Source organism: Zerene cesonia, chromosome 16 (genome assembly GCF_012273895.1).
Source record: "Zerene cesonia ecotype Mississippi chromosome 16, Zerene_cesonia_1.1, whole genome shotgun sequence".
Classification (NCBI taxonomy): Eukaryota; Metazoa; Arthropoda; class Insecta; order Lepidoptera; family Pieridae; genus Zerene; species Zerene cesonia.
Window position 1 is genome coordinate 4,527,466 of NC_052117.1, and position 10,596 is coordinate 4,538,061.

The 10,596-nt window shown below is 34.1% G+C and overlaps 2 protein-coding genes across 2 annotated transcripts in view; both read right to left on the minus strand.

Annotated features, from left to right (window-relative positions):
• LOC119832755 (26S proteasome regulatory subunit 6B) overlaps positions 1-2,237 on the minus strand; it is a 5,241-nt gene extending 3,004 nt beyond the window's left edge. The window contains exons 1-5 of the mRNA XM_038356491.1: positions 2,095-2,237; positions 1,923-2,015; positions 1,629-1,800; positions 1,309-1,470; positions 202-405 (exon numbers count right to left, since the gene is read on the minus strand). Of these exons, the coding sequence (XP_038212419.1) occupies positions 202-405; positions 1,309-1,470; positions 1,629-1,800; positions 1,923-2,015; positions 2,095-2,127 (664 nt within the window). The 5' untranslated portion in view covers positions 2,128-2,237. The remainder of the gene's footprint in view (positions 1-201; positions 406-1,308; positions 1,471-1,628; positions 1,801-1,922; positions 2,016-2,094) is intronic.
• A 1,971-nt stretch (positions 2,238-4,208) lies between these two features.
• LOC119833060 (enteropeptidase-like) lies at positions 4,209-10,258 on the minus strand. The gene is made up of 8 exons (XM_038356932.1): positions 10,058-10,258; positions 8,748-9,021; positions 8,373-8,471; positions 7,725-7,918; positions 5,265-5,538; positions 4,978-5,076; positions 4,581-4,774; positions 4,209-4,316 (listed from the first exon to the last, which is right to left on the minus strand). The coding sequence occupies exons 1-8, from the start codon at positions 10,256-10,258 to the stop codon at positions 4,209-4,211; spliced, it is 1,443 nt and encodes a 480-aa protein (XP_038212860.1).
• Positions 10,259-10,596: the final 338 nt, after the last annotated feature.

Here is a 10,596-nt window from a genome sequence, read left to right on the forward strand (position 1 = left end):
TATTTCACGCCGGTTTTCTGTGGGGGTGTGGTACTTCCCCGGTGCGAGCTGGCCCAATTCGTGCCGAAGCGTGCTCGTATACCACAATAAAATGTAAAGTTTGGATATTTAATGTAAGAACAGCATTTTTTTTAGATGTTAAATAAAAGTTGATAGGAAAGATATCATTACATGAAAAAAATAATTGTATCAAGTATTAACCTGTTGTATGATGTGCAACAGCCTTAGCCAGCATAGTTTTCCCACACCCAGGAGGTCCATACATTAGCACACCCCTTGGTGGTTCAATACCAATCTGTCGGTACAGCTCTACATGAGTCAGGGGCAGTTCAACTGCCTCTCGTATTTCCTGCTTTTGTGTGTCCATACCACCAATATCAGAATACTGAACATCGGGTTTCTCATCTGAGGATAGAATCATTAATTAAGATAAACACTTTGTTCTGCTTGAAGCCGACTTTTGTTATTGTTGTTGGATAACTTGATGCAAAATTTAATTTATATAAATAGTGTACAACCAATTATTATATTCGTAGATTTGTAGCATAAATTTTGGGAATTTTGATAAATATAGTTTAATGTGGGTCTTTATACAGTAAAGTCAAGTTCAAGATGTGACTGAATGATTGAGAGAGATATATTTAATTTATCAGTGAGTTCTTTCTATTACCAAGGCTTTTTATTAAATAAAACTTCTTTGGAAATACACTAGCCAGCAACTGAGACCCACACATAGATGACCATATTAGAAATCATAACAATATTTCATATAGGACTTGTACTCCTAACCCTCATAACAGTTCACTTGACCAATGCATGGATTAGGTGTATTGATTGATGTGATTTGGTGTAGTACAAATAAGCTTCAAACAAGCAGTGGTGGCTCAGTGGTGAGAACCTTGGACTTTCAAATCGATAAGTTGGGGTTTGAGACTGGGCGAGCACACAGGAAATAAATTGATTCTTCAATTTATCTGCACATGTTGATAACATCACCACCGCTTAAAGCGTTGAAGGAAAACATCGTGAGGAAACCACCATGTTCAAGAAACAAAAGTTCAATGACATGTGACATCTGCCAACCCACACGTGGCGAGCGTTGTGAATTATAGCCTGAACCCACATGAGTCCCACCAATGGGAACATATATGGGCTGATGACGACGACAAAATAAGCTTCATGCACACATACATTGGTAATAATTTACTTGGGTCTCTGTTGTGCTGTCTTTTTATAAAGATAAGTGGAGGTGAGAAACATCATTTAGAATATGTACTTTAACAGTTATCTAGTAGAGTATTCAATCACCTGCTTGCAACATGGATATAGAGCTATCTGCTTCTGGAGGCAGCACATCTACAAGTGCATTTGAATGCTTATGTAAAGCAACTGATGCTGATGGCTTCAACAGCTCTCTGTCAATAGTAGAGAGAATGCGCACATAGTAGTTTGATCCTGTGGTACTGCCAACTGGAAATAATTTTTTTTTTGTGAAAATAATGTACAATTTAAATTACAGCAATTTGTGTTATAGTAATTTGTCATAATTTTCATATAGGTATACTGATAATATAACAAATATTTAGGCCTAAAATTTTTAACAGACTACATTCTTCAAAACATATTACCTATTCCAGTATTTTGATCAACAGCTTCAAGAAATTGACCAATAACCAGTGGTACAGACTGTATTCTCTTCACTTCTTCTTGGGCATGAAGATATTCTTTCTTAAGATTTCTTTGTTCATCTTTAATGTACTCTTCTTGAACTTCTAGAAATTCTAACATACGCTGTAGTTTCTATTGGAAATAAAAATGCTAATGTTAGAAAACATTGTCATTGTTCAATAATTAAAGTAGGTAGTTCCTATTTAAACATATAGCGATGTATATTATTTTATCATATAAATTGAATATAATACCTTGTATTTAGTGTATAAGTCTTCAGATTCCAGTTCTTCAAAAGATTGCGGTCCAGCAAAAGAGAGCCCTTTTGTATCGGCAACTTGGTCATCCTATAATTAATATAAAATATTAAATTGAATAAACATGAAGAAAATGTTAGAGAATGGGTAGAAACAATGTGATTATTACTTTTTCTGGCAATATTATACCGATTTCTTCCATTTTATTAACTATCACAATACTGGAACTAACAATATTATAATGCAAACGACGAGTGGATGAAACAAGGTTTTGACCTGTCAAAATAATACTCCGTCATGCTGAAATATATTCCACGCCACAGATTAAAAATAACAGCTATAGACACAATTTGGAAATTGTTTAATATATCTTTATCCCTAAGTAACAAATGAAATAAAAGACTTGGTGTTATTTAATAAATTATGTTTATATTTTTAATTGAAAACCTTACAAATGCAAAGTGGTTGTGGTGAAATAACTTTAGTTAGACTTAAAGTTGCCTATAAAAAAATGTATTTTTGTTCGATGCATAACTTTTACTATGACATTGAAATAGAAGTATTTTTTTAAATCATATGAAAAAATATAGACCAACTTAAAAAAAAAACTTTTTCAATGGGTAGTTGTGTATAGTGGGTAATTTTAGAGTTACGTTTTTTTTTTGCTTTTTTCCCTGTATATCCATATCTATGTATATCCAATCATATCTTATACCTTTAAACGAGCAATTCTTGTATATATATATATAATTGGAATCTCGGAATCGGCTCCAACGATTTTCATGAAATTTTGTATATAGGGGGTTTCGGGGGCGATAAATCGATCTAGCTAGGAATTTTTTTTAGAAAATGTCATATTCGTGTTTTATTCGTGTTTTAAACTTACTTGCGTTTGAGTAGTCCCAATTTATTATGATTCTTCCTGACATCTATTGGCGAATAATAATACTATAAAAGCGAAAGTTTGTGAGGATGGATGCATATGTATGCGTGCGTCTGTTACTCTTTCACGCAAAAACTACTGAACCGATTGCAATGAAATTTGCTTCGTAGATAGCTGGACAACTGAAATAACAAATAGGCACTTTTTATACCAATATTCCTACGGGATACGAACTTACGCGGTTTCGACCGCGGGTCACAGCTAGTTATTATAAAAAGCCATCAGTGGTAGATTTACATTTATTGCGCCAGAAGCCTTACTCTTTTCCTCTTTTCGAGACCTGATATTCGATTAAGTATTTCACTCAGCTTAGCAGCAAATCCGCCAAATATCAATAATAATTCTACATATCACCAATCTGTACCTACGAAATCAGATTATGAAACTATTAATTGTTTTGTAATCAGAGATATGTTGGTACCTACCTATTAAAAATATAATCTTTACGGATTATCTATAACTATATAAATCTCTAGATTTCGAGATAAACATTGTTCTTTTGATATTTGCTCCGCCCGGATATAAGGGTTCCTGTTTTATCCCAAGGTTTTCAAGCGTTTTATCGGTACAAAAAGTATCCTATCACCCAATTAAACTCATATCCTGTCTGTATACCAAATTTCACCAAAATCCGTTCAGTAGTTTCAGCGTGATTGACGGACAAACATCCAGGCAAACAAACTTTCACATATATAATATTAAGTGTGATTTTTTTTTAATACTGTATAAAAATGAAACTGGCGTAATCATAATCCCTGTACTACCGCACTTCACAATAAGAATTTTATTGAATTTCATTAATTTTCCTTTTTTTTGGAAGCAATCGCCACCGCTCATGAACATTCACAGATGAGTGTGTCTGTAAATGCACTGCCTGCTTTTAAGGGGTGAGGGATAAGGAAAGACAACTGGAAAGCAAAAATAGATTGGGAAGGGCGAGGAAAAGGAAACGGGTCTCCGGTAAGTAGTACTCATAGAAATGTGCTATTAGCCTAGATAAAGCTTAAGGCACGCTGCCCGTTTAAAAAAGAAAATATTTAATAGGATATTAACAATTACTGTAACTACTTAAGAAACACATAATCACTTGATAGTAATTAATTGAACTTGTATTAGCAACTATAATTGTAATCCAAATTTAATTTTCAACAAACCACGAGAGTAGGTATAAACTAGTGCGGTTTGTTGAAAATCCAAATAACTAAACTCATCGAATCAATGGCAAAACTAAATTTGATTACAAAATAAATTAAAAGCAGTGTCAATTTTCAAAGTTATAATTTTAAGGTAAAAATATATTATCAACAAAATATATTTTATCGATTAGAAGACAAATAAAACTATAAAGTGTTTACTCTAATGAAATCTAAAAATGACGATACTTTTGTAAACACAGCGGGAAGGCCAAATTCGCACCCGAATGCAGATCCAAATGATGTTATTCCGATCTAGAAATAAAATATAATATTAATCTTTGTGAAATACTTGTATAACTTGTATGACTAATTTTGAATGACAAAAATGTTAAAGAATATCGTGATATCTGATGTAAAAATGTGCAGGAGATACATCTATCTTCCATTCTATTAGTTCTAATTCTATAGGATTCAATCTAGTAAGACAAATTAATGGAAGTATCTTAAAGAAATATAAAATCAGGTAATTAGTTAGAGTACATTAACGTATGTAGATTTAAATAGTTTATATCTAACCAATACGCGTCCATTGTTAGTATCAACCACGAGTGGCCCACCAGAGTCCCCTCTGCACGTGCTAGCTCCTCCAAGGCTGTTTGTGCATATATTAGAATCTCTGATCAGAAAGGGATAGGCTAGAGAGCAGACAAAATTAGTCATGATGTTCATGCGTACTTGATTAAGGGATTGACTTTCAGTGACGTTTTCACCTGAAACATGTTATATTACAAATATTTATAGTCAACAGTAGTATTTTAAAATGCTTATTAAAACAATGCTTGTAGTTCTTTTATTTTGTATCAATCACTTTAGTTTTAACTTATATCTCTCTAGGTATAAGATACCTAACACTATTTTAATTATCACTATCCAAATGGTTTTTTTTTATACAAGAATAAAAATGTAAGCTTACCATCAAAGGTTAATCCAAAGCCAGTCGCAATAGCGGATAATCCAGCATACTTCTCGTCAGTTTCGTCTTCAGCCGGTAGAGCAATTGGTGATATGGTATCTGTTATAACATAATAATGTAGTTGTAAGTATGTAAGAATTTGTAAAACTGCAAATAGGAAATCTTGAATGAATTTATAATAAAACAAAATACACTGTCAAAATCAGGCCTAATTAATAAAGGTTATGTTTTTAAGAAGAAACGAAATAAATTTTATAAAATAAATAATAATAATTTATTATACTAACCAGAAAACTGTAAAGTTTCTGGCAAAAAAATTACAGCAATGTCGTTTCGAATCAAGTAGGGCGACCACAAAGGATGTACTTGAATAGCACTACTTTGCATTCTAGTACCGCCCTTGAAAAGGTAAATGGAGCCAAGAACGATGGTGAATCTCCATGCTTGATGCTCGCCATCATACCAACAATGTGCAGCTGTTAGCACTCTATTTGCGCTGATAAGGGAACCACCACAAACGGCTTTGTCGGTAGTATTAATTATTTCAGTAATTAGTCCCACCTGAAAAAAATATGCAGTACAATTTTCAACAAATCAAGTTAATTGTAATAACTTATATTTACAGCAGTATCTCTTTAACTTTATATTAAACTAGCGGTCTGCCTTGGCTTCGCCGGAGTTCATATATGGCATGCAACAGTAAAAGAAACCAGAACAGATTCTTGCTTTACAATAAGTCTATGAAAATCTGTAAAGAGATGAAAACCGATGTAATACACACCTGATAAGGATACTGTCCAAGAGCAGCAGGAAAACCTCCAGTTATTCTAGAAATATTATTATTTATAATTGCATCTTCAGCCTGGTGGATTCTTTGATATTCAGGGATCCCGAATCTTTTTAAGTAACCATATGCGGTATATGAAAAGGGATTTATTGCGTATGCATATGCAGTGGAAATACAAGCAACGAGAAATATTAAAGCCTGCATTATTTTACCTGGTAATAATGTAAAGTAATTAATAAAGAATACGATGATACAAAGAGATGAATAAATAATATATTTCCTTATTTCTTATCCTTATTTTAGAAAACAACCAAAACAACCCCCCAATCCTTATTTGAGGACAGTGTGTGACAGAAGTGACTGAGTTGTATAGTTTAGTAATATATATATATACTAGCTGCGCCCCGCGGTTTCACCCGCGTAAGTCCGTATCCCGTAGGAATATCGGGATAAAAAATAGATGTTGGCCGATTCTCAGACCTACCCAATATGCTTACCAAATTTCAGAGGAATCGGTCAAGCCGTTTCGGAGGAGTATGGCAACGAAAACTGTGACACGAGAATTTTATATATATAGATACGTGTGGTGCCGGGATAAAAAAAGCACCACCCCTTCTCAATTTGTGGGTGTCGTAAACGAATACATGGGTTTCGTGGACATGGAAACAGGCAGCATTATGGATGATCTATCTCAATAACAAGAAATGCGCTCGTCAACCGACCTGCCAATCGCTGTGAGCATTGGCACTTTTGGCCTCCATATACACGAAACGTACGATAATACCTGGGTCCCGGCAACCTTACCTGATAAAAACCTGCCTATGTCCAACAGTGGACGCCTTAAAAGTTGAAATGAAGGATGATTTTCAAATAAACACTGGCTCAGTTTTATTGCACATTATTCACACAACTAGTTAAAAAAACGAGTTTAAACTTTAAAATATAACTCGTATATCTGATCGATAGCTGATAGCAACCTGATAGTATGAGATGATATCTGTTTTTGTGAAAACTGATAAATATATGAGATCAAATAAATTTCAATTATTATTCCTTTTTCAGCGAACATGAAAATAGAAAAGTCTATCATTTGTTGTTATCTCATATTCTTTGGGTTTTAATAAGTAACCTAATCTATGACATTCGGGAACAACCGAACAGATATTAATTATTTTGTATTTGTTGGCTTCAATTAAGATGATATTCTTAAGAATATTAAAATAAAGAAAAAAAAGGAACCAACCCGGGCGGAGTGTTGTTACCATTTGTGGTTGTATGTGAGCGGCTGATAGATGGTAATAAATAAGTAGGTTACATTACTCTATGGATTTTAATGTATTTGTGTTCGTAATAAAGTTTATATATTATTTCTAATTTTAGTTAATTTAAAGCGTTTAATTTTAGTTTGAAGTGAGTTCATCATTATTTTTTTGAACGGTTATTAGAACTAAAAGGGAGTTACACAGTTAGTTACTAGAAGGATGATGGAAATTTTAAGAATTTACAATTTGAAAATGTACAGCATCCAAACATCGTGTGCGTATATAAAAAAAACACGGATAAAACGATTACTATGTTGTATTGAAAAACATTTTTATTATTCATAATTCACATTTATAAATTTTCATTGATGAAGTCCATATATGATGTAACTCTCACAAAAGCAGCAGGGAATCCGACTTGGCAGCCGAGAGCAATTCCAAACGATGTTACACCGACCTGCAACAAGAGAAAAAATTTAGGTTAGAAACAATAGAATAATATGTGATAAATGATCATCGATGTACTACTAGAAGCAAGTTTGTGAAAAGCGAGAGATCAACTCAGACCAGTACTGATAAAGTCTAAATTAAAACTGTCAAAACATGTGGGCGAAACTCCAACTCAAACTGTCAAAACATATAGGCTGTGTTTTTATATCACTTTCATTTATTTAACATCAAACAACAAATATACGCACCAGAACAGGCCCGTTGCTCCTGTCAACGACGAGTGGACCACCAGAGTCTCCACGGCAGGTGCTAGTTCCTCCAAGGCCGCTGGTGCAAATGTTAGAGTCCGTAAGAACTAGCGGGAACGCGAGTTGGCAGACCGAGTTGGAAATTATGTTGAGGCGCACGTGGCTCAAGAATTGGTTAGTAGAGATACCACCACCTAAAACAAATGGAAGTTGATATTAATATAATTGATGGTAATTTATAATTACTATACGATAATACGCTTGCCAATGCTTTTTTGTTATATACTGCTTTGGCATTAAGTTTAAATTCTGCCCTAAAAATAAAATAGCTATTCCTAGACCTTGTTTACAAAATAATAAAGTCTATCACGTTACTTTACCTCTGTGTATTTTTGTGGGCTGTGTGGTCGCTTACCATTAGGCAAACCAGCAGTTCAGTTGCCCGCTATGATATAAAAAAGACTAGGGAAAAATACATTTAATTGAGTTTTACAACCTATCCTTTGAAATCATATAATACATAGGCAACGTTCTCAAAACAAAAAAAAAGTTTTATATGAAGTTGTTGTTTCATGTAATAGAAGAAATGTATGTTTTTTTTAGAAATAGAAAAGGAATTAGGAATAAAATGTATGCATTATTATTTACCGTCAGCAGTTATTCCGAATCCAGAAGCGATACCCTGTTCACCAGCGAAATTCTCTTGCAATTCGGCGTTACTTGGGAGAGCGACTGGAGCAATGTTTGCTAAAATAAAGAACGTTTCTTTAGGTACCCAGTAAAGTGTAAGTATATGACATAGTTCATTCTGATACCGATCATAGCAAGATATCTCTATTTTGTAGGTTCCTTCTTTCTTTTTTGGAAGAAATATATAATTTTAAATACATCTATAAGTCATTAAAAAGCTTTAAATAAATAATAATAGAAAAAAAAAACATCTTCATACTAATTAAAAAGGGTATACAAAAGTAGTCTAAAAATATATCTAATTAAGAAATTGCGTCGATCTTGGCAAATTACCCGAGAACTGCACAGCTTCAGGCAAATAAATCACAGCAATGTCATTGCGGACCAGCAGAGGGAACCACGAAGGATGCGTCTGGACAACACTCGTTTGGAGCCTGGTACCGCCGTGGAACAGGTATACGGATCCGAGAACAACGGTGAACCTCCAGGCTTGGTTTTGTCCATCGAACCAGCAGTGAGCTGCAGTAAGCACTCTATTGGCAGATATGAGGGAGCCACCGCAAACTCCATTTCCATTAATACCAACAATGTCGGATATTAAGCCAGCCTGATGAAAGCAATCAGAATATTAGTTATTGTAAATTACCAAATCCTTAATAGGGAATCATATTATCAATCACGTAACGTACGAGATAAAAAATATAAGTTACATTTTTTATCTCCACGTCGGCAATGGAGCTGGTGGGTCGCCTGATGGTAAGCGCTACCACCGTCCATGAACATTTGGAGAGGTTTAAGGTCGATTGCAGATATTACACCCTTACAAATGGATTGCCGACATCAAATTGGCAAGGAATTAAAAAAAGATTGATGAGAGGAATAAAGGAAAGGACTGGGAAGGGTAAGGAAAAGGATATGCGCCTCCGGCTCCCCCATTCTCCGAACGAAACACAGTATGCTATTTAACAGCGGTTTAGATTTGAGATTTACTGTCGCATTTATGAATTAAAAATTTAAGCAATAATCATCATAAATTTCGGTGGAACAAGAAAAAAACAACTTTTTCGAAAATTACTATTATGAAAATACTAGCCGTGCCACGCGGTTTCACCCACGTAAGTCTGTGTCCCGTTGGAATATCGGGACAAAAAGTGGCCTATGTATTATTCCAGTTGTCCAGCTATCTTTGTACCAAATTTCAATTTCAATGGTTCAGTAGTTTTTGCGTGAAAGATCAAGAAACATTCACATACACATATTCACAAACTTTCGCATTTATAATAATAGTAAGATATGATTATTATCAAGTATTTTGTTTATCATAATATAAGGATTTAGGGACTGAAGCTACTATTGACTGAAATAATTGAAGAAGAAAAAGGACATAAGACTTGATATTATAAACTGATTAAATAAGAGTCTTCACCACTGTTATTATTAAGGTTTGACTAGCGAAGTGTGTCTCACAGACAAAATAGTTTGCGAGAAAAGCTTTTAGGATTCTCCACTCAACTGCAGAACCTTGGTTTATGTAATTTTACGTATGTATATAACTTTACGCTAGTTTTGAATAAATGCGGTTAGAAAATCGTAGAAATATTTAACACACTTCCAAAGGTCTATAAAAAACGGTGTCAACTTACTTGGTAAGGGTATTGGCCCAGGGCTGCAGGGAGGCCACCGACGATTCTAGAAGCTATCGCAGCATCTTCAGCCTTACGAATTCTCTCTGCCTCAGGGATACCGAACCTCGTTAAGTATCCATATGCAGTGTTTGAGAGTGGGTCTATGTTCGCATAAGCGACGGATAAAAGACCAACTAATAGAACTGCTAGCACCTGCATATTGCTGTTTGTGATTAGTGAACTAGCTCGCAAATCCTGCTTTTATAGTAATCTAGTTCGAACGTAAGAAGTAATCAATTAAAAAGATTAAACACGATAAACAGAGATAGACCAGCGAAAATAATAGAACGACACAATTATTGTAAGTAAATATACGAAAGATTTGTGCAATTATTGGCTAATTACTTTAGTCTTGATTAGATAGATAGCCGGGTAATCCCTATCGCAGGTTAATTCAGTACAACATTATGAAATGATAATAATAATAATTAAAATAATTTCATACAATTCATAGATTATGACCCTTTTTGTACCGTGGATAATTTTTATAAAGTTAA

Excerpts from the sequence above, each read along its gene's own strand:
- LOC119833060 (XM_038356932.1), bottom strand. The coding sequence starts at position 10,258 with ATGCAGGTGCTAGCAGTTCTATTAGTTGGTCTTTTATCCGTCGCTTAT. Across the intron at positions 9,022-10,057 it reads TGGGCCAATACCCTTACCAA|GCTGGCTTAATATCCGACAT; the intron begins GTAAGTTGACAC and ends TGCTTTCATCAG. Across the intron at positions 8,472-8,747 it reads TGAAGCTGTGCAGTTCTCGG|CAAACATTGCTCCAGTCGCT; the intron begins GTAATTTGCCAA and ends TCTTTATTTTAG.